The sequence below is a fragment of the Pezoporus occidentalis genome, unplaced genomic scaffold (assembly GCF_034315485.1).
Source record: "Pezoporus occidentalis ecotype Australia unplaced genomic scaffold, CSIRO_AGI_Poc_V1 ctg29, whole genome shotgun sequence".
Classification (NCBI taxonomy): domain Eukaryota; kingdom Metazoa; phylum Chordata; class Aves; order Psittaciformes; family Psittacidae; genus Pezoporus; species Pezoporus occidentalis.
Window position 1 is genome coordinate 2,424,210 of NW_026914829.1, and position 26,766 is coordinate 2,450,975.

A 26,766-nucleotide genomic window follows, 5' to 3' on the forward strand; every position below is an offset into this window, starting at 1 on the left:
ATTTAAAAAAGGGACAAATTCAGAAGATGGGAAGTGATGTGGTGATCTAGTTAGAGGCTGTGGTATTTTGAGTAAAATTACATATGTGGGTTAGCTAATGTGACAATCACAAAATGTAACTAAAAGAAGTAGTAAAACATTTATAGGAAATTGTTACAGACCTCCAAGGAAGGGTAAAAAGATGGGTTAGGAAACTTCTGTGCTGGAGGGGCCCCAGTAAGGTATACCACTGATCTAAGGAGGTTTGAGTTTTACCTTGGCAATTGACTCCTGTAGTATGTACAGAACGGGTAAGAAAGGGGAAGGTTTTTAATGGAAGTGTTACAGAACTCTTTTTTTGCATAGCTTGTCTATTTGCCAGAAATAGCTTTGTCTGTTTTTGTAGCACATACCTGAACATGAGAAGAAATATGCTAAGAGGCAAAGAGGAGTTTTGGATGGCATTGATACCTCCATGAATGAAACAATTGCATGGTAATCCCATATAACTTTATGAAATTCAAGTCACTATTGTAATTGATTAATATAAACTGATCCCCACACTACTGGTATCAGATCCTAACTTAGAGAAAACAAGCATAAAACTAACGACTTACAGGGAGCAAAGATTTTACCACCTTGTGTAATCATTTCCACCTTATTGGACACAATGACATGAATGAGATTGATGATTTGCCACGTGAAATTACTTTTTATTAGTGCTTTCTATTTCCAGAATATAGGAATTTTGAAATAAAATTCACATCTTAGAACCAGAACACAATTTAGCAAGTATTCAGTTAAACTTTCAAGGCTCACACTGCAAAATTAAAATTTGTGAATATAGGTTTTCCATTGCAAACATTAAAATATATCAACTTACAGAAAGTTTAAAATATTTAATGATATTTCATTAATGTCTATAAGATCCTTGAATTTTAAAGATTAATTGCACCTTTTTTTTTTTTTTTTTTTAAATACAGATAGAAATGGCTGGTTGATGACTCCTTCCTTTGATTGCTAAACTGAATAGGTTCTAGTTATTTTGGTGCATGTGGGAGTGAATAACTAACTTCCATATTTTTGTGAATCCAGTTTACTTCTGTAGTAAGGACTAGGTTCACAAGTAGGCACTCAATGTTGATATGGCTAAGTTTTAAGTGCCAGAACCAGGAAAGGAACATAGTTGCTGAAGTTCATGGTTTATTAATTCACAAGGATCATTGTGTTGCAGAAATAGAGTTCACAATGACATGAAGGTATGGATAGCAGTGGTGGCAGGCTGAATGTGAAGAAGGCAAATACATGTGTATAACAGGTCGTGTATAGTAGTCACATATAAACTGTTACAGGTTTTCTGTTGGTGATTTGTTACCTTTTTACTGAGTTATACATACTAACACATATACAGTCACAGTTTTATCTCTTGATTTAAAAAGAAGCAACAGTGCAATTTTATGAAACTTTGATCATTCAGCATGATGACTTTATATATCAGCACATTTATGTGTTATTAAAGTTCAGCATTGCATTTATCTGCCTGCAGTCTAGGTTTAACCAACAACAAAGTGTATGCACTGGCATTGAATAAAGATTTAAAATGCCCTGTGTTCCAGCTTTATCTATCATTGACTCCTGTGATTATGTTCATCACTAGTAGCTCAGCAACTTCTTCCTAATGACCATTGGTAGGATCATAAATTTGCTTATACATTTCAACTCCTCTCTAAGTCATTAGCAACCTAAAATTGAAATTTCAAGATGATATCAAGGAAGAAAAAAAAAAAGACACCTTATCATTCTTTATTTGTGAGAAATGCTCTCTTTTTAATTCCCTGCAAAGCGCAATCATTCAGAGGTACTGTGTAGTAGGATAATTTGACTCTTCTGTTAAGAGGTAGAGAAGATAGATAAACAACCATGAAAAGTGTGAAGCCTTGCATGTAGTCATTGTGCTAGACTCGATCTAGTAATTTCTCAGCTAACAGTGAATATTAACTTTTTAGCTGAGGAAGGCAGTCTAACCATATTTTTCTGTTGCTACACAAATCATAAAGTACTGGTTTTGGGGAATTATATAGTAACTGAGGAAATTAATTTGTATGTAGTGGGCTGACAGAGTTCTTGCTTGAATAATACCTTAAATACCACTAGGATTTTCTTTTATTATCTGCAGCATGCTGGGGTACCCACTGCCTGGCAATGGAATTATTTGCATCTGAACAATTTTTTAACAGAGAAAAAAAAGTAGTCATGATAGGTTAGTTAAAATTTTGAGCTTGTACTACAGACAGGTTTTTTTTAGGCCAATAGGGAGGCATTGTATGAAATTAATGAGGTACAGGAGGCAGGAACCATAATATCTTGGCTTGTCTTTTCCCTATTTGGCATGTCACTGTGTACATCACTTTTCTTCGACTTTTTATTTGTAAAACAGGAATATGACTAATCTCTTTGAGTTTGTGAAAGGCTAATGAAATCTACTGAGGAAGAATATAGGAAAAGTACAAATTATATTTATGAAGTCTGGATTTAATCTTTATTTTTGAAATTGAAGTTTAGAAACTGAATAGATTTTAAGTTTCAAATAGAATGTAATTTTGAGATTAAAAAAAAACTAAGGTATATGAGTGGGCAAGTGGTCAAAACACATACATGACCAATCAAATTATCTGAGTTCTGCAACAGTCTGTTTCCCCTGCACAGCCCGGCATGCTGATGAATTTATGTAGCACAGTGTGAGGGTAGGAAAGACTTGCCCTATGAAGCACTGTATATTGGGATCCTGAAAAAAAGTTAATAATTTTGAATTCCTATTCTGAGAAATGCATAGAAATTGAAAGGTTTTAGCAGACCTCACATGTTTACTTTCCTCTGCTGTTTAAAAAGATCTCCTAGGAAACTGAAGAAGACTTAACAGAGATCTCCAGAAACTAATTTCAAGGTTCAGATAGGGAAACATTAGAAAAAACAGCTTGACAGAGTAGCTGTACAGGATTCAGGAAGGGCTGGTCATGCTTCAGTATTTTGCTGGAATTCTTTGAGGCAGTCACTGCCAAAGAAGACAAAGGATATACAGTGGCCATCATATGCTTTGATTTTTCAGAAAACAATTTACAATATTCTGCACTGGAAGTTAATATTAAGGCGTGGAGGCATGTGATAAGTGGAAAGTTGGCTAAATGGCAGGAAACAAATGGAGTTATGAAACAGAATTTCTTTAAGCTGGAAAGCATCCATCAGTAGGGTTGTAGAAGTATTGGCCTGTGGGTCCCAGGGTTTTCTGCTTAAATTAGTAATTTGTAATACCATCATGCTCATGGTAAGGGCAATTGCTCTAACTTGTACGGATTAAACTTTTCAAATTTTAGATTTCCATTGTAAGAAACAGGATAGCTAGGACTACATGTGATACTAAATCTGTGTAGTATTCTACAAAAAGAAGTTTGGTAATACATATAATTTTAGGTAAAGCAAGAGATTATTTATTATAACATGCCTGTCCTTTCAAATAAGGTTCTTCCCAGAACTTTCTACTTCTGGATTTCTCTAGGAACTGATTCATCCTAGATACTTACCAGGTATTTTCTAGTTTTGAAAGTGTAAGCAATACTTCTGAATTGTTATAAAACTAAGAGCTGATAACAATAACGTAAAATTCCTTAGAAAGCATCAGTTTGCTTTTTTGTTTCTGTTTCCTTATATTCCCCTTTTCCTCACAGAGCCAACATAGCACTTACATAAATCTAGTAAGTATAAAGATGAGATCATAAAATCTCAGAATCAGAATAGTTAGGGTTGGAAAGGACCTTAAGATCACCTAGTTCTAACCTCCCTGGCATGGGTAGGGACACTGATGTCTGAGCTGAAGTAGGAAAGAAAAGCATGGATAGAATTATTTAAGATTGAAAGATAACAAGACAGAGGTGGTTAAAATTGTGTATTTGAAAGAAGATAAATTGGGGGTAAAATGTCAGGTGAATTTTGAAAAGGTACTGGACTGCAAGGTTTCTGTGAAGAAAACTTAAAAAGAAGGTGTGTGCTTTAGGAAAGTAGAAAAACACTTGAGTTTTATCAAATAATATTGCTGCTATGAGCAGCTAGTTACTTCTGTAAGTGAAAAAGCATACTTCACAAATGAATAAATTAGACCTACATATGGGAAGAAAATGAAAACATAGGCATTCATACTGAAAATCTGACAGATGTTTTCCAGTATTTTCTCTGTTCTGTTTTTTTTGGTTTGTTTTGTTTTTTTTTTTGTTTGTTTTTTTTAATAGGTACTGGTTTTATGTTGTTGCCTGTAATTTTAGCAAAATAAGCAAGCAAGCAAATGAACAGGCAGTACCATTCATGTTCTTTTTTTCAGATCAGTACAAGAGAAGTAGCAAACCTAGTTGTATTGCTTTCTGCTGCTTTTTGCAGGATATGCATACTATGCAGTTTCTGAGGACATGAAAGTTTCTGACCTTTCTCCTCATGCTTCAGAAAACCTTGGTAGCCTGATAGTTCACAAATAAATTCCTCATTGCCAGTATTACAACTGTTAAAATATTACTAGAGAAAGAGTTTAAAGAGCAGACTTTGTTTCAAGATTTTTATTTTTTTGAACTTTTTAGGATAGGAAAGGAAATATATTTGTTACTGTATACTGAAATAGTATATTTGCATGCACGTATTTACATACATATACCAGTAAGTAGCCTGTTTTTTTTTATGGGTTTTGTTTTCTATTTAAATGAAACTTAGTTCATTGTAAATGATTAACACATAATAGAAATCTACATTGTTCTAATATGATGACTGAATTTCTTAAGCTTTTAACCCTAGTTGCTGAACCAACAAACCTCAGCACCAAGTCTGTTTCAGGATACTAATCAGACTAAGAAATCCTTCATCAGTTAGACATTATTTTCCTCTCCAAATTCCCTCACTAGAGCTGTCTTGCAGCAGTAGACACAACTTCCCTTTGGCTTATAATCAAACTTGAAAATGTTTAAAAACATTTTTAAACCATAAAATAATCAATTAATTTTTCTTTACATCTCTGCAAGTTCATATAGGTGTGTCACCCTAGGTCTAAATGGAATATGGATGCAGAAATCAATGCAGCAACTAGAGAAATAAAACCTGAAGTGGTTTAATTTTCTATCTTAAATCCAAAAATACTTTCTATACTAATAACATTGAAGCTGTGTATTTATAGAAAGGATGAATTTGGCCCAAATATTCTGTGTCCTTTTCTCTTTTTTCTGTGCTTTCATCCTCCTTGCAAACTTATACATTTTTCTTGGGATGCTGTTTTATTGTAGCTTTCCTAATCAAATTTTGAATTTTCCAGTCTGTGTTTCCGATGCTATAAGTGAGAATATAAATTTGCACATTTGATTCTTCAGTGCCAGTGGCACATTCCAATTTCAGCTTCATTGTTTATTTTCTGATTCATTAAATGTAGAAACATTAAGGCCATACTGATTTGGTTGACCAATACCTAAAGGCATTCTAGAATTGCTTTCATTATTGTGCATCTTTATCCTCTTGTGAATGCACTTCTTCCCATGCAAAAATAAAGAGATTCAGAAAATTTACTTTAAATGATTCTTCAGTCTTGGTCAGATTCTCTTCTGCTGCATCATTCTTTAGCTGTTATATCTAGAACTATGTATTTCCCTTGTAAAAGGGAAAGGAATTAATATTAATAGACTAAAAGAAGACAATTCTGTCATATTTCACCTTTTGCCTGCTAATAAGAGGCTTGCAAAGTTGTGCTTGCAAAGAAGGCATACATTGGAGGATAATCTCTATACAGACTATTAGTGTCTACCTCCCCTCTCCTTTGTTCTTTGCAAATGCTTTTTTGCCATTCTTTTCTCTGCCAGTGCTTAAGCAGAGTAAATACAGTGCTGGCAGCATGCTGAAAGGAAGGGAGAATGGTGTGAACAGATACTGTGCTTCTACATTCACCTAATCCTAACATTTTCCCCACCAGTTATGTTAATTTTTTCCCTCTCTTCCACTATTTTCCCAGTCTTTGTTTGATAGTTGTAAGTCCACATGGCCAAAGCAATAGTCTTTTTACAGACCTCCTTTTATCATCCCAACTGTGCCTTGTTTAACTTGACTATTTAAATGGCTAAGAGTCAGCATCATCCAGTTCTGAAGTGGACTGGGCAGTAATCCAGCTCTTTCTGTTAGACACAGACATTCATTTTTTTGGACTAGAAACAAATTACTTCCAAATGCTGGAAATGTAAGAAGGCTTTTAAAAAAGATTTTCAGGTGTTTATAGAACAAATTAGTATAAAATAGTTTTCAAAATGCTAAGCCCAATTTAAAATAAATATTTAGTATTTTAGGAGTTGTGAAAATATAGCACTAGAAAACTGTAGTCACTGATCTGTAGCATGCATAAAAAATACAGTGAGGGCACACTGGTGTCAGATTCCCATGCATATTTCTATTGTACCTCAATTGAATTGCATGCATAAAAATGTGGTATTTGAGGGGATTCTTTACATGAGACTACGTGGCTAGCTGTAGGCTTCATGAGATGACTGCCTGTAGCAGTCAGAAATTGAGCTGCTAACTGTTATTTTACAACAGTTTTTAATTCAAGTCCTGGAAATGAGAGTCTGGATTATCAAGATGACTGGAAAATTAAGTGTTTGCATCACTTAGGCACTCTCATTCACAGAAAGACAATCTAGTTCTCCACAGCTGTTATCTTGTCTCTTTTGGTTTTATGATGTCTTGCTTGTCTCTCACACACCTTCCAGCTTTTGCAGCAAATGAAATGGGATTTCCACAAATAAGTATGTTACACAACTGGCTTACCTCAGAACTGCTTCATCTTGAAAGCCCATCCCATTCTCCCTTCTCAGCACCCCTCCCACAGCATGCATTTCTTCATCAATTACTATCTCTTCAGCTCTCACATTAATTTTAGATATGGGAATGCGGGTCTGAATAGTCTTTGCACTCCTACAGCTGCTATATCACTCCTTTAAAGTGTTCCCAGTCTCAGTACCTCTTTCCCTCTCACACACTAAGGCCAATTGCTGTGAAAAGCTTGCAGCCATAAAATCAAATTCTTACCCTCCTAAACAAGGTCAGCACTTCCAGACTGCCAACTACGAATGATCCCTAAATGGTACTAGTTCCCAGGCTGTGCCAGAAATTGTTCAGTGGAGCACCACCTGGCCCAGGCCAAAGCTGTGCCATGGTCTGCGGCAAGAGTTACACACATTTCCTGTCCCGATGCCATTAAGTTTGTTGGTCACAGATATATAACACAAAAGAGCACAAGTTTCTGTGTATTAATGGCACAAAAGAGAGATTTTTGCTATCATTCCTAGTGGCCATTGGAGGATGTTTCCAGAGCTGAGACTTCAGAGGTTCTGGTCAGCTCTGAGTGTGCTGATGGCATCCCTGGGGATTTAACTGAAGAGCTGTTGCAGGTCTTCCTGAAATATCTGTACCTGCATCTACTGCTGCAGCTAAGGTGCAACTCTCCACATTACACGTCTTTGATTCAAGGTGTGGGAGCATGAGAACTTGAGGAATCCATCACTACTTAGTAGCAAAAGATTGGCAGAGCTCTGGGCAGTTTACCATAGGGTCTGAATATGGAAAATGTGGGCCAGTCTTTGTAACTGACATGGCTAATGTACCAATTTAAATACACCACAAAAATCAGTGTCTGCATTTTAAAAACAGTCATCTAAAACATGTCTAGATTAGTACAAAGTTTATGTTCATTAGACCACCCATTTGTTCCTGTGATTAAGATGTACTTACGATGATGGTTTTAGGCTATATAGTTTTAGATACTTTCTAATCTAGAACATACAAGTATACCAGTAGTTGTGTATCTAGCTTTGTGTTTTCAGCTAGCCATCTTCTTGACTGACTGTGATAGTCTGATTCCTTTCACTTTCTCTTTATTTTGAGCTTACATGCTGCACACTAAAGAGGAATGTGGTTCAGTGACAGAAATAACAAAAAATATTTCAACATAATTTTTAAAACAATTCTGAAAAAAATGTTTCAAAATTTTGGTGGGGATACAATTATTCTCAGTACCTTTTAAAACAGTTTTTTTTTCAGGATTTAATTCCTTATTCAATTTTCATGGTATTTTGAAAGTAAATTATTTATATTTGAGTTGCTTGACTTGTTTTTAGAAATTCTCCCTATAATCATATTGCACTTCAGTCAGGCTATGACTCCCTATACATTAGCTACAGTAAGATAAATGGCTTTTAGACATGTGTATTTTTCTACTCAATGGAAATGACTCTCCCTGTCTTTTAAACTGAATTTTTGTTAAAGTTTAACAGCAAGTGTAAAATAATGACAGAACCACTACAGTGATTCTAAGCTTCCCACTTAGAAATTACAGTTTCTTTTCATTATCTTTTATTATTTGTGTGTGTGTCTATTCTAGTTTCTGCCTGGAAAACAGGGCATTGCATGGAACCTTTTTTTCAGACCCCACCAAAGGTCAGAGGAGTTTGCATGGCGGGAATAGACCTGGGAAATCACAAATTCCAGAGTCTCTAGCAGGAAAGCAGAGTGTTTACAGGATGATGCTTCCTTCCTTTTTGGGCAGCCCTACAGACAGCTGTGCTGAGGGGGTGGAACTAAACTTCTGGCCATTCTTGCATATTTATGGCTCCTCAGAATCAGTTTTTTTTTTATAATCTAGCAAACAATAAAGGGGAGGGAGTTCCTACCTGTTGCTGAGATACATCAAGTGGCTTTAAACAATCTCACAGGGTGTTTCCTAAGGTAAACTGAAGAAAATTTGGAAATACTATGATCAGGCAAACTGAGGTTCCTGAACAATAAATGAGTGTGTTGGGTGGATATTTGTATCTGTATGAGAACAAGTGACCACTTGCATAAGTGGAATAAGTGGAAGATGACTCTTCAGTTCAGAAAGAAACCAAAGCTGATGCAGTAATGAAAGTATGATAATAATCTTTTATTTCTGCTCTGTGCAGAAGCACCACTGAACCAGTCCCAAGTCAAATAATATGTCATTTATCTGTTTTTTCTTTTGAAATATTACAGTACAGAAACAGCCAGGCTTTCAGAAATAAAAACTTTTTAAATAATTTTTAAAGAGAAATGAATGATAGTTTTATACGCTCCGTAACTTTTGCCAGTTTGCATATTTTCCTGTTTCTTTTTCTTCTTTGTTGCTTAGTGCAAGTTCTACATGATGGCAGATTGTCAGAAGCAAATGATGTGATTTGCTTAACATAGGGTCCTTTCAAATGAATAAAGTAAACAGTTACAGAAAGATTTTTCTCTGATCTGTGTTCATAACAGATTTTGCTTGCACTGAGAGTTGCAGCAATAGGTAAGAATTCTTAATTTGATGCAGTAACTTTTCCTCTTAAGAATAAACTGAGTGAATAGAATAAAAGTAGACTTAGCAAAAGACAAGATGCTCAGCTGAGTGCCTTTTTAAACAAAAGAAGTGTTCTGACTTCACTGTTGGCAGATATATTAGATGAGCAATTTGCAACTTTTTTAAAAAATTAACTTTATTACAAATAGGACGAAAAAAAGCAAGACTGATTACATTTTGTGGCCCCCACCTTAATGTTGCCGTTTAATTAGCCACTGTATCGGAAGAGAAGATTCTTTTGGACGTAGTGCAATGTGATAAGGTATAGTGGTGAATTTGACAAAATTGATCCAGTTATAATAGAATAGTAGAAGCTGAGTCACTGTCACACTAGTATGTTCAAGTTTCCTGTGTCATGGTGAAAACTTTATTTGGAATAAAGGTTCACTTTGCTTGTGGTGTCCAAAAAGATGCCTTATTCAATTGCAACTTCTTTGGTCAAATTGCTGTAATAATTAATTGTTTAATCCCATCCTGGAATTCTACTCCAGACATTATTTTTTAGCACAAAACGTAAAGTTCTACTTCCTTGAAATTATAGAGATGAATGACTTAAACATATACTCCAGAGCTTTTAAAGGGAAGTTGTTCCTTGGTCCTGAATCTTTGCAGTAAATGCTGTGTTTTCCAACAAGACCTTAGTGGTCGCATTTGCTATGTACATTTGCCTGAGTCTTGACTCAAATTAAGCATGTGCATGGTTGTTTGCAAATTCAGAGGCTATTTAGTGAGAATGAATTTTAACAAAAAAAAGTACTGGTAGAAATAATATTTACTTTTTTTTTTCATTACAAAAGATTTAAAGGGAATAATTAAATTGAAAGAAAACAGAAATATCTAATACTTTCTTATATTGTAATGTCTACTGCCATATGGCCATAACTTTTGCTTAACTAATTGGGAACCTAGTCATTACTTCCTCTAGAGAATGAGGTGTGCAAGAATGAATGCATTTGGATTTGTTGTTGAGTTTTGTTTTATGCTTTTTGATGTTGTATTTTTTTCCCTTCCAATGATTTTCAGAACACAGATACCAATGAAGAAAAGAAAAGAAACAGTATCGCTACTGTAAATATTTTATAAAATGTCCATCTGAAGCCCCTCAACCTCTGGTAATTAGAGGCCATACTGTGGAGATAGACAGGGTAAATTACTGGTTAATGTTTACACAACAAAACATATGCCCAGTACAATATCCTACACTGATGTTGCTGAAACCAGAGTCCGGAAATGTACAGTGGAAACAAGACATGGTACTTTTCTTGTGCCAACACAAACAGCAATTACAGCACAGTGTGAGAGAAGTCATAAGAAATACTACTGCGTATCAGTAGTTCAACAAAGTCAGCACTTTTGTGTAATTGCAGGGGAAGAGGGCTGAAAAACATTACAGATCTCAGCAAGAAATGGCCCTTTATACTTTTAAACTGATCCTTGATAAAACAATGCTGGGGTCATGAGAAGGCTACTCTGCCAATTTTGCTTCACTGTGGGATCCATTGACATCTGGCTGAGCTGCGGAAGCTGGAAAACTTCTTTAATATTCTCTTGACAGTAAAATGGACATGTGGAAAACATTCTAATCTGTTAATCTTTGGTGCTCCTGAAGAAAAAGGACATTTGGCTTTATACTTTGTGATGATGAATATTAAGTCTCCAGATCTAGCTGTAAATAAGTTAAAAGCATTTGAATGGGGAATGCAGTTCTTATTTTCCAAATATGAGAGAAGATGGATATGCACCTGTGTAATCCAGATGATGTACTAAGTGCCAGGAGGTTTTTTAGTAAGGGTAGTTTACCCTATGTCTCGGCAATCCACTTTTCTTTATGCTGAGTATGCTTTGTCAATGAATACTGGGGAGCAGAATCTCTGAACTTCTTTGCATTCTATGTACTAAAATAGAATAAAATATTATTTCACTCAGGAGACTATAAAGATAGAATTAGGAGAGATCCAAAGTAATAGATATGTTTTAATAAAAAGTGCAAGTTTTATTTAACAGCATTACCTGTACAAATTATTTTTGACATAGACTTTAAGTCTAATATGAAGTAATAGTAAATGATGGAGATAATGATCTATTCAGCTTGGGATAGGATGCACAAGTTTTCATTTTTGTTGTATCTCCAGAAATGAGAAGAGGTATCTCTTACATTAGAAAATGACTGCTAAATAACTAAAACAACGCCTAAAAATAACCCTCTTATACATTTGATAAAAGTTAAATTGATTTCCTAATTCTAAGTAGCAAATTATATCATTATAACACACGTACCCTGCTTGAAATATGTGACTTCCTTTGGAAAACTTCAGGTATCTTCTTTTCAAAACAAGTAGCTTCAGGAATTAACAGAGCTGGGGATTTTTTCCTCAAAAAAAGTTGAGAACTGTAACAACAGTTTAAAAGATGAAAACAGCCTTTTTTATCTGATACAATATGGTCCTTTTCTTTCTGGCCACTTATTAAAGAATTCTGATATTTCATTGATTGTTATCGAGATCCTTGAGAAGAATCAAATCTATGAACTCCAACTGCAGCTTAGCACGAACAGTAATAGTGATACAGTCTTGAAGTCCATACCCTTGCTCAAGCAAGCTCCCAGTGAATAATGATTTCAGTAAAGTAAGAACTAGTGCAGTCCCCTTCTGTGCATTTGAGGAATTTCTAGAGATCTGTGGCTGTATAAAATGACAGACTTTTCTAAGAAGTTAAACTATGCTGCCAGGGCTCTATATCTTGTGGTTGCATAGGAGATTAAAAGTGCAGCAAAATCTTATTGAAAAGTGGAGGGGCAAAGATGAAGTTAGAGAGAGACTAGACTTCTTGGGGATGTGCACAGAACCTACCACCTTCCTTGTGTTTCTGGAGTAGCTGAAAACTTGAGCTTCAGCTGGATCTTCTATTTAGATGCTGCTTTGTGTTTGTGAAGCCCAACATAGTTTGGGTCTCAAATGAGAAAGAAGCCATAGGCAGGAGTTCTGTGGTTCACTGCCTGGGTGTCCCACATTAACCAATAACTAGAACATTTATTTAGAAAGAAGGTGAAGAAAAATCCCAAGCCCCGGTACGATAGTACCACTGCCTGACTATTGGATGTATTGTGCTTGGAAGCATGTGTTTGTTTTTTAGCTCTGCTCTTGAGTATGCTAGTTACTGGGGGGATGTGAGGGGTGGGGTTGGGGGGGGGGGGAGAGGGACAAGTTGACCATAGCCTAGCTTAATTCCTATTAAATAGGTGAAATGTGAAGGAAGATGTTTTAACAGTTACAGCAGTAACCTGAGTAACTTTCTGGAAAGCATTGGTACTGACATCAGAGGAAAAACCTTGAAAGCATGAGACAGGAGTGCTCATCTGCTTAAATTGTAATGTGCAACAGTGAGATGTCGTTATTGCCATCATGTTTAGAATGGTAGTCAAAAACTTCAGCACACATTCTGGTATGGGGCAGAGACAAGGGAGGCTTGGATTGGAGGATATTTACCAACTACTCCCTCACATTTTATTTCATCACATCCAGGAGAAACAAGCGTAGGTCTAATTGAAAGCGTGTGAGTGAGAACAATACTAAAACATCACTAATACCTGAAAAGTTTTTTCCACTTTAAATGTGGAAGCTTGGTATGCAGTGGAGGTGGGAAGCAGTGGCTGGAGCTATATTAGTGCAAGATGTCCTTGTACTAGAACTAACAGGCATCAATCTTAGTATTCAACAACTTAAACCGGAGGCTCACTTTTAGTCTGCTTTAGCGTTCTTTGGAGAGGGCTACACAGAGGAAGACAGAGAAGAGTCTGACATTAGCATACATTTTCAGACCCCTGAAGAACTCACAGGAATTCCTGATGTATGTTGAGGTTCCTCCACCCATGTTGGTCCGTTGAGCTTCCCCAGCTTCCAAGCCAAGGAGCCAGCAGTGGTTTTCAGACTGTGAAGACCACACATGTTGTATGGGTGTTCATCCCCAGAGAAGGAGCTGATTCTTCTTTTGGACTCCACAACACATCTGGAGATGAGCCCTGGGGACACACAGAGGGTCCCCATTTTTTCTGAGTGGTGTGTGTGTGTGATTTCAGAGATAATATGGGGAATGAAAGTCAAAACAAAGTGAGGGTTTGTGAGTGGATAATGTTCCTAGCTCTAGGGGAGTCAGGTGCTGCTGAGTGAGGGCTTTGGCTGAATTGAAGTCAGATGGGATTTTAAATGCTGTTACTATTTCATTCCTTTAGATACCCTGATGCTGACATGCCATAGTATTACAGTGGTATGAAAATAGTTCTGCTTTGCTTTCCTAGTTTTCTCATAAATGCCATCATTGCTACAAATTTATTTTATAAAAGTAAATACTTTCTGACACCCAACCTGTTTTGTTTGTTCAGATTGGTACCAAGTGTCCTTTGCCACTTGGTGCATCATGCTGAAAGTGTTCTGTTCTACAAAGTGAGGAAAATTGCACCTCTAGGAACAGTTTTGGCTATGCAGCTTAACTCACAGAGTGAATCAACAGAAATTAGTGTTCCAGTAACAAGACAAGTTCGTAGTTGGCAGAAGTTAACCAGGACTGAACAACAAGATTGTGAGAATTTGTAGTTTCTTTCTGAGGTATAGATAACCAAGAAGAGGGGTACCTAAGGTAGATGAACTAGGTTATATGTTCCCTGAATGTAGGAAGTAGTGGCCTTTTCAGATACTGTGATGCTTGGGTCAAATTTGCCATTTACACTGATGGATTCACATGTTCCGTATTTGCCTCGTGCATGTCAAATACTAGATCGATGCCTTTCCCTGATTCTTTACAGTAGCACTCTCTTCTTGTACAATAACTCAGTGAAGTGCAGTTTCTGCAGCCTGCATCTCGAACTTTTTACCCGTAGTTCCATCATGCTTCATTCCACCCATTCTCAGCTCATGTCCTGTAATTATGAAATATTATGATAACTCAGCCATTTTATTTTAGTATGTATGTCTCTACTTAGCTTATCCACTGTGAGCCATCCCATGTAAAGTGAATGGATTTTGTTTCTTTATCAAACCTTCCTGTCAGCAGTTCCAAACATAACTTTCTCCAATCCCAGCAAAATTTTCTTCTCTCAGACCAACCGCTAGTATCTTTACCCTCAAGTCAAGTAATCTTTTTGTCTTCCCTATTCATTCAAAGTCCTTGGTTTATTTATATTCATTTACACTTGCATGTAGCACATGAAAAAAAGCCTGGTTATCATCTGGCTGCATATAGGGCACAGGGACTTGGTGCAGTTGTTGCACCTCTGGATCAGACAGTTCTCTCTCCCTGCCTACCCCTAAACTGCCCTTTGCCTCTCCGCTCTAGTTCCCCTGTTCTCTCCAGATCCCAAGATTATTATATTCTCTGCTCTGTCTGTTTAACTGATATTTTGTGTCCAAACTTAAATCTATAAAACTAATATCCTGTATTTTTAGATTAGATTTTTTTCACAAGACAAAGCGAGCAAACAAGCTGTTAAACCACCAGAGGTTTACTTGAGAACAGCAATTTCTGCTAAAGAGCATCTGGGTCAATAACTACTTACTTCACATCAGCAGCAGCTGAACTGGGAAGTCTGGCAATGCCCTGAGTTGCTTGGGGAGGGAAGGATGTGAGAGTGGAAAGTGACTCAGTGCTCTGATGATCGCATCTTCAACAAGTCCTTGAAATGTGTCTCCTGCGCCCCCTGCAGGCTCTGTGACCCTGAGCAGAACAAGGGTCTGTGCAACCCCGAAGTAGCAAACCGTGGTGACTTGTAAACAAAAGAGCAAACAAGGAGCAAAATAAGACTACATAGGCAATACTAACAGTGATTTGTGAGCATCTGCTTCCTAATATTAATTCTGTTATGGCATGGGATTTTTGTTAGGACTTTCTAAGCTTTTTGAAATCTCAGAATCAGTCTAATGTTTAATGACATTGATTCCCTCCAAACATCCGTGAATGCTCTCTGAAGAAATGGATCTGCAACCGATCTCAGCTTCTCAACCCCACCAATGAGAGGCTTTTTTTGTGCAGATGATGCTGTTAGACAGAGACACAGATTTTCCAGCTAAGTTTCAGAGAAATTGCTTCACAGTTCTGTGTTGAGTCTGGGGGAAAGAGCATGGTCGGCTACGGCTCTCTTGGCCCTCAGGCATTTTAGCTATGAGACTGACCAGTTCCTGACAATGAGGTGAAACTTTCCTAAGCTTGTAACTGAGTCCAGACTGTGTGATCTCTTAAAATCAGTACTCGTCCTGTGCCAAATTTGAGAGTGCAAAGCTACAAGAATATGTCCAAGAATATCATGTTAGAATTACTGAATATTAGCATAACAAAATGTTTTTCTTCCCCAAAACTTGTTCTCGGAAGTGGCCAACCCAATTTTTCACTAAAACTTTCCAAAACAATCCAGCCTGAGGCAGAGACAAGGCATGGAAAATATAATCTCCAGCAGTTAAAGGCTGACAAAGTAATAAACAACTGAAAGTAGGGCCTTATGATGGAACGTGTTAGGGAACTTTAACTCTAGATGTCATTGCCAGCTTTGCTTATAATAAATGTGTCAGTAGCAATATGAAAAGATGTGTGCAATAAGTTAAAGGAATGCTGTATTAACCTATTTTATGCAGCATGTCTGCCCACAAATTGCTTGCATCTCAGTATGTTTCGGGAGAAAAGGATTTATTTTTTTTTTCACTAAATGTATTAATTTTCCAACTAAATGAACTAGGAAACTGGAGATTTTAATGTAACAGTGACACCCTGTGGCCAGTAGTGATGGCGTTAACTCTGAAAATAGTCTTTTGTGACCCATTAGTCGTTCACAAGAGTGAAGAGAGAAAAAGAAGCAGGAACTAAATGCAGTTTTCCACAGAGAGGTGTTGTCCTGTTTTATTGCCTTATATGTAGAAATCTATGCTTTCTATTGCTCAAATACTAAAATAATATTTATTTACTTACATTTGTTTTATTGAAACAAAGGGGGATTACAAGCCTTGATTTTAGGCAGCTTGATAATGTAACTCATGGAAGGGTCTCTGTGGGCACAGGCACCTTACGAAGCATGGCTGGCATAGTTATTTATATTTCTATGGTTATATTTATCTCTACTGGAGAAGACGTTTTTTCCTGGTGGCACACTGAGTAGTGGTGGGCAGCAGACTGATACCAGAGAAACATAATAAAATGGCAGTACCACACCATGCCAAGAGCACCAGCTAGGCACTGACAGGGCTGCAGAATTATATAGTATTAGTCTTGTGCTGCCTTTTGTGTGGGCAATGTTTAACCTAGCATGTGTAGGTCCTCCTTTTGCTTTTTCTTCCCTTCCTTCTTTCGTTGAACAAATGCTGAACTAATACAGTGGTTTTTTGTCATATCTACGTGCACCTATCTTTAAGGTGCCATGATACTAAACTTCACAATGCTGTGGCCCTTAAACTTCGTGGGACAACAAATCTTTTCCTGTTTAATGCATACCTAAGATCCTTGATATTATGGTTTCAAAATCAAGTAGTTTAAAAATGTCCTAATTTATGAGAGACCTGATTTATAGCTTCTGATTTATACCTCATGCATCCATGGATTTACTGATGCTGACCCTGCAATTTTTAAGACGTGTCCCTCTTAAAAAGTTAAGAAGTTAAACTTCTGTCAGACAAAGCCAAGTTTAAAGATCAGTATGGAAGGAGACTGATTGTCCCAGAAAAAAGTTATGGGGAGGTAGTAAAGCAAACTGAGAAACATGATGTGTTTATTATTCACTGGCTATAATGGTTTCCTGTTAAAACTGGCTATTTGACAAAGGTGATGAATTTAATTCCTTGCTCTCTCATTGGGAGGAAGTAGCATGGGACAGAAGCAAAAAGTCTTCTGCCTTCTCTAGAGAGTAAACTAAAACTAGCCAAAACTAAAGTTTGGAAGGTGTTAGGAATTTAGCGATTATCAATACTCTGCAAGTGTCAAAAAAGATTGGAGCACTTAAGCTGTCTTGTAAGCCAAGCCATTGTTCACTCACACACATGTCCATACGTAAGCAGCCCAGGGAATCCTCATCTAGGACATATCACACAAAATAGCTGCAGTGTAATTTCTCACAAATCTCAGCACAATTTAGTGCCTGTCAGGAAGTGACAATGAGACTGTGGGCTTCTTACAGATCACATATTGACAGTGAATATGAGATCTGATTGACAGTATTGCTGAAAAGCTTGAAACTCATTATCTCCTGTAAAAGGCTAACAAATACTGGGCATATGATGAAAGAAGTGGCCTTGTTTTACACTTTATGTCAATTTTTAGCTTTTCTTTTAGAGGTCCGTATGCTTTTAATGGCTGCAAAAGCAAAACAGCTTCATAGCTGCTCAGACTTGCAGAGAAGTTATTTATTAGGTGCTATTTCAGACTCTATGCTTGAACAGGCTGGGCTGTAATATTAACCTCCTAATTAGTTAGTAGTGCTGCTGAAGGATGTTTTCCAACATCTGTTTTTAGCACTGTTAGAATGGAGCTTGGAGAATGGATTATTTAATTCATATTAATGGGGAATGGGACCATGCTGGAGATGAACTGCAGTGACTGTGCACATAAATCAGAACACACATTATGTTGCCTGTACAACATGCGAGAGCAGACAGATGCAGCTGAGGCTGCTGCTGAAATAACAGTAGGTTGCAGAACACATCAGAAGTGCTGTGAATAGAACTTTAAAGGACAGCATCTTAAAGGCAGAGACACATGCTTATTGCATATTAAGAGCACTGATCTGAAGACCTGACAGATTTGGAGGTCAGACAGAGCTGCTGTATTTATACACCATGTCAAGACCTTGTCTACAACTGGTTAATGTTAAAATGGCAAATCCATCCAGATGCAGATACAATTTTAGACATAAATCTGTTTATACAGTACTTCTGGGAAGTAATGGTTTAAGTGTCCTGTACTAGGTTGAAAAGCATTGACACAAAAAAGATGTTACCAGTGTAAAGCTGTGACTAGATTTTCTCTTTTTTCTGTTTAGCCATTATAGTTGGTAGTTTAAAAGACAAAGCAATTATCACTGCCTTTCACCTGGAGGTTACTGCTCCCACTGCTTTGCCAGCAGAAGGCATTGTTTTTTATGCTCTTGCATCTACACTAGGCACTCCATTTTCCAGTGGAGGTTGGTTGAATTAATTAACTCAGATGAGGCTGCCTGAGAATACTAGGATGTGCTTAGACAAAGATATGTGTTTCATGTTACCTTCATGCTGCTGTGGTACTCCATACCCCTCCATGTATTCACAAACACTTTCAACAAGCAATAATAAGCAACATGTACCCCAGTGTTATTAGACTTGTAGTGCAAATGCAGAATTACAGTGGCATCAAAAAGGTTTGTACAAGCATAGCAAGAAATTAATATGTATATATATCCAATGCCTTAAGAAGACACCTTTTTAATGCTGTCAGTATATTTTTTTCTTGTTTTCTTTTCTTTTTCCTCACAGTGAGAGCCCTGTGAAGGACTTGAGCAAGCTACTGTTAGCAATATACACCCCACAGGAGGAGGTTCTCCCCAGCTTTGACCTGGCAAACTTTTCTGGCTGTTTTAACCAAATACAGTTTAGTTGACATTCTTCCCATTTTTTTGCACAAGGAAAAGTGTTTCATTCACTGGGGTTAGAAAGTGACAGCTTATACACTCCTAAAGTTGTTTCTGAGTCTGCTGATCTTCCTTGAAAGTTTAGCAACAATGATGTACCTCAGTACATTATATGCTTATAGCTTTCATTCCCATGTAAAAGTTACTGAAAATAACACCAAGAAGAATGCTCTAGCACTTACGACATTACCTTACAGCTGGGGTAGAACTCTGTGAAAGACACTTTCTTTTACCTTTTCATCTTGGAAACAGTAATTTCTGATGGAAATCTTAAAATCAGACTGAAAGAGCACACATGGTAGTGGGATGCACGCTTGCCTCATACCAGCACTTCTACGTGATAGTGTTCCTTTTCTCTTCCCTGAATCTTCACCATACCATAAGTCTTTGCACTAAGAGGCCTTAGGTGTGTTTCTACAGGGACATTTGTAAGCCTGAAAGCTGTCACTGTGGAGCTTGAAGCAACAACTTCCAGAGTAAATGTATGCATCTTAGCAGCCAGTGCAAAAGGAGACAGAATTTCTAGTTGAAAGCTATCATAAATGCATATTCTCTGTGTATTGGACACAGATGTGTTGTGTAACACATATTCTGACTGTTGGGTTACACAAACAAAGTGTGTGACAAGTGACTGAAATGTGAAGCATACACCTTGGTGAATCACTCCATAATTCACAGATTAGTGTACTTTAAAGTATGATACCCCTTCTTAGAGAGTCTCATTGTGTGAGCAGTATTATACAGTACTGTCTTGCCTGTCACAGTTGTGCACTTTGGCTCCTTCAAGGTCTTTATTAGCTTTATTAGCTCAGGCTTTGAGCAGCTACCTAGCCTAAAATGATGTTTCCTCCCTAAGATTAGGACCCTGGACAACACTTCCTTGTATTACTCTTTAATATTGCCCTTCAGAAATGTTGGAACTTCAGAGTCTGTAAAACCAATGATAAAGCTATGGAAAGCACTGTTAAAACTTGAAGCAAATGTAACAAATCATTAGAACTAGGAAAAAAAAAACACTTATGGGCTTATTTAGAAAGGGGACTTAGCAACTGCAACATGCAGGCCATCATCTTTTGCCTACCATGCCAGCTAGTTGTGTGCATGGCTGTGACAAAGAAGCCAGGCTCCCAGACTAGCCTGCAGGGACACATGGGTTCTTCAGAAGGAGAACAGCAGAAATAAGCTGTCTATGCAGCCAGGCCTCTAAGTTGGTCTTACTGACTTGAAAATCTGAGTAACAGGCATGGTTTTAACCTCGAATCTCTCCGAGTCCAAAGTTGGAGTTTTGAAAACTTACCTGCATAGAAACTCCTGTCCTGAATCTGAGCTATGATTCAGTCTGCCTGACTTCTGAACTTCTGGTGTATGTCTGCCTAATTAGCCCTAGGGGGAGGAAAATCCTGTGGTGTGCTTAAGGTAGAGAGAAGCTGGTGTCTTTGAAGACCTGATGACTTTTCTGCATAATACCATTCCCTGCTTCTGATAATCTCTAGAGCCTGAATGCCTCCAAAGGCATCTAATCTTCCTCAAGGAGAAGTCTGAAGAGCATTCTCTGACAAGGGGAGACCCAGCGTTCTGGATCACATACCTAGCGTGTTATAAGAGAAAAAAAAATACTTCTCAATTTCAGCTTTATTTTAGAATTTAACTACAGAAAGAAGAGATTGCAAGAGGTCACTAAACAAATCAGTAGAAATTACAGGGTCAGTTTTTTTCTCTACCTGACCAATCTCCTGGGGAAGGCTATATCCCATAGGGAATTTAATATCTGCTGGTCAGAATTGGTAACTGGTTTACAATTCTTTTTATTATCAGTTCTTGATAAAAGAATATGCTGAGGGAGGATCAGGAGAGGGAAGGTATTTGGATGCACTAGGAAGAAAATAAAAGTAGGAGGATTATGAATTCATGGCGCTGAGTGTATTTTTTTAAAGTCTTAATTTAAGTGAGAGAGGTTAACACTGTGCAGCAAGTATTCCCTTAAAAATATTAAAAGTAAAGCTTAGAACCTATATCTGTAGAGAACTTCTATGATATCCACCTATTCCGTTATTGCAAGCATCTTTAAAGCTAGGCTTTTGGATGCTTCTCCAGGCCTTGTAGGATGTGAAATTTGCTATTTTGGAGGTTGTGTTTTCTTCTAGACTGGTGAATATGTAACCAACAAGTCAGATTCACCAGGATAAAGTTCTTTAAGCTTTTATTTCCCATTTATTGAACCCATGAGCTGTTTAACATATCTGCCAAAGTTTCATTCTTCCTTACACTGTGGTGTTGAATTTGAATGAAAATATTATTCTGTGTTCCTCATAAACAATAACAAAAAAATTATTTATATGGTGGCTTTATGATCTCTAATAAAGAAGAATGAAAAGAAAATTAGAAGAGTGAAAATGCTCAGGAAGTTCTTTATGGAAGAATAGCCATTAATACAAAACACATTTTACAGGGTAGGTGTCCCAAAATCTTTTGGATGACATGTGAGTCCGATGCTACTATTAAGACTTCCAACTTGCAAAGGCTTATACATATGCTTAGAATTATACGTTTGTATAAATGCCTTGATTGTGTTTGGTTGCATGTAACCTTTTTCAGAAATAGATGCAGGCTATTTAAAAACAACATCTAGAGAAATAAAGAAGGAAAAATCATGAAACTCTGTTTGGCTCTAAAACAGCCATCATCTTATCTGCCAAAATCACGTGTAATTCACCGTTAGTTCTGTGTTCCACATCCTGTATTTAAAGAGTCTTACCTTATAAAGATGTCAGAACTGGGACCATTATATGGAAATTCCTCTAAGGAACACACCCATTTGTGGAGAAATGTGTACTTTATTCATCGTAACTAGTATATATATCTCTCCTGCAATTTATGAATAATTATAAATAATGTTCTGTGCTGATGTTGCATTTCTGTGTCATTATCTTCCAGATGGGAGTTGCTGTAGTGGATTCATCTGTTGCAGGACTGGGTGGTTGTCCCTATGCAAAAGGTGCTACTGGGAATGTAGCCACAGAGGATGTGATATACATGCTTAATGGTCTCGGGATCAACACAGTAAGATATTTTTACTTTCTGCTTAAGACTTTAAGGAATTCAAAAGTATTTTTCTAAAAAACATATAATACATACCTGACAATTACTTCTGCTGTAAAATAAATTACTGGGAGCAAATAGTAGTTTTTACAAATTCAGTTCTTTAACGTGACTTGACACGGAACATGAGTGTTGTGATGTTCTCTTCACTAGCAATTTAGAGTAGGACTGGTTTGCGTATTTGACAGATATTTGAATAACACCCCCCTCGTCCTACCTGGAGCAATGAGAAGCTCAGTAGCAACTGCTTTGAGTCATTACTTTGCCTGAGTAACCACAAAAAAATTACTGCTGTAGACATTGCTCCAGAAGGTTGACCAGCTCTATAGTGGAAAGACTGAGCAAACCTCAGCTTTTTTCACATACTGTTTATTAATTTGTTGTCAGTTTTTCTTGCTTCCACATGGAGAAAAATGGTGGTGTTTGGAGCCCAAGCACATGGGCATTGCTATTTCTCAATTTATTTCAGAATTGTACAGAACCTGTTACTGGCTAGAAGGCATCACAGTCATTTTTATTTCCCACTCTGTTCTTGGAGGAGAGGGCGAAGTAGCTTATCTGCACTGAGCTGCACTTTAATGAACCTTACCAGTGAGCACCTACACTTCAAAAGTATACATTTAGTATCTCTGGCTTGATTGGCATGTTAGTTATTATGTATTTCTGGGAACCAAATAATGCAGTCTTCTCCAAAGAATGTGCTCTTTGGTCTTCCTGTTGGACACCACTGTTCTAGAAATGTGGCATAATGAGATTGTACTGACCTGAGTGATACAGTGACTTTACCTGTAACTTAGACATAGACTTAATAGAGTCAAATTCAAAGAGAACATATAAAGAGCTCCAAAACTGCAACGTGTATGATTTGTATTTACTGCAGAGAGAAACTGCAAAGCCTGATGTCTGAAATACAAATATCTGAGTTACTGGGGTGCTTGTAACTTGTCTGTATGTTGCAGTTCAGTGCAGCATAGATGCCAGGTGAATTCCTTGATGTGAAAAGATTATGGAACTTTTTTCCTATTTGTACATCCCCTGAGCACTGCAAAAGCCTGTTCAGAACCTTACAGAGTTCACTGAAATGTTTATCTGCTTTCATGTGCTTCTTAAGGAGTTCTGTGTAGGTCTCAGATACATGTTTAGAAAAGGTTTAATCACAAGTGCCCATTGTACAAGTGGACTCTCTTTCAAACTGTTCATACATGCTTTGGGATAGCTTTTTTTTTGTGAAGAAGGAACTTATTCTTTTGAAACAATACAGTTCTTTGAAATAAGAAGGAGAAATTGTGTATTTCACTTTACATTGCTGCGCACCTTAGACTTTCTGTATAGTCTTTCCTTGGCCAAAAAAAAAATAAAACACCATCAAATACTTACTTCCCCTTTTGTTCTTTTTTTTTTTTTAATATTTTTTTAATTTAAGATTATGCAATAGCAAAACACAAGGCTTTGCTTTCTGACCCTTTTCTGGCCCATTAAGAAAAGAGTGGTTTACTGGATGAGAGATACAGAGCCTCAAAATTATTAGCTTAATATATGATCTTTGATCTTTGCACTGTTGCTTGTTTTTGATACCATGGTCAATTCTGTAAAATCATAAAATTGTTATCACAAATACCTATTAGTATGTCCCTTTTTGTGTAATCACACAAAATGAAATTATAATTACTCCTGCTGTACATTTGCAAGGAGTGCTTTCTCATTTCCTCTCAGCTGTGCAGTAAAGCTTTAATTTTGTTGACTGAAGTCACTGAAAGTGTCAACCAAAGGATGGACAGTATTTAACCATACATTACTGGGTTCAGATTGAGTAGATATAGCAAAATAGTAATTGATGCTTGTTCTATACTGTTCTTCAGAACATGTAACCAAGAAGTGACACATGAAATAAATCTCTGTCAGGCTAAATGTGAAATAATTTTCTAGCAGAGCGCATCTACAAAGAGATTTATTGGTTCTACCATGGTAATGGATAGATAATTGTGTCATAGATCATTAGTGCTTATGAAACTTTGTAGGGAGACACCCACTTTCTATAAAAACATTTTCTATATAGTTCCTATGTAATTACAGTAATAGTATTTGTGTTTATGATGCCTTAAAAGTGCTTGGCAAACAATAGGGCTTTCTGAGAAACAACTACGTACTGTTAGCCTCACATTACTGACACCAAAACTGAAGTACAGAGAGATAATAGACTTGGTATTTGTGAATGCTGAACGGCAGCTGGTTGAAAAGTCAATGGGAGTTAAAGGACTTTGCCTTTTGGCAGAAGCTTTTCTGACTTAAGGTACTTATCCAAGTTCGTGGATGCTATTGGAGGCACTTGTTCTTGTGCTTCATGGCTTCGTTCCTTGGTGCCAAGGAATAATTCTGGGTATATGGAGTGGTTACCAAGTACATTTCTGAGTATCTGTCTGAAGGTACATTATTTTGACTCAACAAACTTGCAAACAGCTGTCACTACTCCTTTCCCATCCATGTCTGTGAGTCATACTTGTGAATGCTAGGTTTTATGCCCTCATGGTAATCCTTTTTGGTTCACAGTATTTACATGAGAAAGACAATTTAAAAGGCAGAGATGCTTCTATTCCATTTAATGAATGAGTACTGTGAACATACATTTCTGATTAATGCATATTACATTATGCAGTGTTACAGTGCTGAAAATGTAAATTTTGTATAGTTTGGGAGTTTTATTTTGCTGTCTCCCATAGTCTAACTACCAAGTAGGGTGGTATGTTTCTCATTTGTTTTAGTAAAAAAGAGATGCTCAAAGAATTTTTTAGATTATGTTTTATGTAATAGCACTCTACAAACTAAACTGAAGTAACGACCTATAAGGGATAATAAGAATAAGCTGAAATCAACCTTGTTGTAACTGTATTAAAATGAGACAGTTATAAAAAGATGTCTTTGAACAATGTTTTAGATGGTGCTAAATACTAGAGCCAATTAGAAACTTTGACGCTTTTTTTTTTTTTAATAAAAATGGTTTTGATTACATATCCATGAAGTAATTCCTATTCTTATTAACATTTTTAGTCAATTCCAGGAATGAAAAATGCAAATTTGACTGATATATAAACCGATACAGAATATCGAAATAAGAACTAGATTGAATTAAAGGATTAAGCATCTAAATCAGGTCTTGGTCTGACCTTTACTTCATAAATCCGTAAGTGTTATGAAAGTCTATTTCTGGAGCAGTACATCTTATACTTTTTAATTCTGGGTGACATACATCTCCCAATTTTATGTGACTGCTCAGTGTATTGGTAGTTCAAAGTCCCCTTTCACATCTTTTCTACAGGGAACTTTACTGGCTTGTAAATTCCAATCTTCATAGCAAGTACTTATATCACTCATGTGATCTAATTCTAAAACCTTTACTATACATGAGTAATCCAGGGGACTGATCATAAAGTACTTTTTCCCTCTTTAATCAGTGATCTGATTCCATTTTAGCAACCAGGTGCTACTGAGATGTATCTTATGTTAGTTAAAAAACAGTTGGTTGCTCAAAAGACTTTTTTTTAGCATGGGCAGATCAAGCAATTGCAATTTTTTGCTCAGTTGTACTACCAATGTAAATTGTAATTTTGCATTGAAAGGAGCTTCTTAAAGGAGATGATACTTATTCAAGAGAATGCAGGATCGTGTTTCTTACTGAACTCAGTTGCCAATACAAGTGTGTCTCCCCTGTTTTCCTGAGCTGCAAGTGGGATACTTGTATGCGTGAAGTTTCCTTGTGTTGGGTGACAAATAAGAACAGCACTTAAGCAGATACGATATTTTTCTTCCATCTTCTTCTAGTTGTTTTTCCAGTTCTTTATTCAAAATTCTTTTGAGTTTGAAAGTTATTACTTGAGTATCTGGTCCACTGATGTTAAGATAAATAGCTCTCAAAATGGTAGGTCCTTCCAAACAACTGAAGCTGTGATTCTTGTGTAAGTCACTGTAACTCTACTGTTTTCATTACTGACCTGTGACATGAATCAGGCACTTTGTTTGCAAAAATTAGACCCTAGCAAAAAAGAAACCTTGGGGTTTAAGCATTTTCAACATGTGAATTTATTATTCTTAACATTTTTCACTTCTTTTTTAGGGAGTAAATCTTTATACAGTGATGGAAGCTGGAAACTTCATCTGTACAGCTTTGAACAAGAAAACAAATTCAAAGGTTGCGCAAGCTTCCTTCACTACTGGAACTGTCAATTAAATTAATGTTTTTTGCCACTTAATTGCATTCTTCATCTATCTTGACCAAGGACATTTATATCAAGAAACAAATATAAGAAAATAATTTCAGCAAAGAACCAAAATAGAACCCATATATAACTTTTTCTTATGGGAAGAGTTATTGCTCTCTACTGTCTTGTCAAGAATTATCTGATTTGTAAGTAAGAAATAAATGACTGTAGTACAGAACCTTGTGCTTGGAACTTCTACAGATGAGAAAAATGTATATAGACCAGGATATTTAATTATGTTTTAAATTGAATTTTAGTTCTTTTCAGGAAAACTGGATAGAAGCAGTGACTACATAGTTAATTATTAATCAAGATGACTTTTAGAACAGTACAAATATTTGCAGTAGTTTATGAGATCCCACGCTGTGTGTGGCCATTCTATTATG

General features: G+C 36.7%; 1 protein-coding gene across 12 annotated transcripts in view; it reads left to right on the forward strand.

Moving 5' to 3' along the window:
* Positions 1–26,766, forward strand: part of HMGCLL1 (3-hydroxy-3-methylglutaryl-CoA lyase like 1) — an 83,441-nt gene that overhangs the window by 51,887 nt on the left and 4,788 nt on the right. For 9 of the 12 annotated variants that reach the window (XM_062626146.1, XM_062626148.1, XM_062626150.1 and 6 more), the window contains 2 exons: positions 21,963–22,088; positions 26,236–26,734. In XM_062626146.1, coding sequence (XP_062482130.1) covers positions 21,963–22,088; positions 26,236–26,349 — 240 coding nt within the window. In that variant the 3' untranslated portion in view covers positions 26,350–26,734. Of the gene's footprint in view, positions 1–385; positions 475–962; positions 1,583–21,962; positions 22,089–26,235; positions 26,735–26,766 lie in introns of those variants that run through there. The other 3 variants (XR_009966198.1, XM_062626152.1, XM_062626151.1) reach the window with 3 other exon arrangements.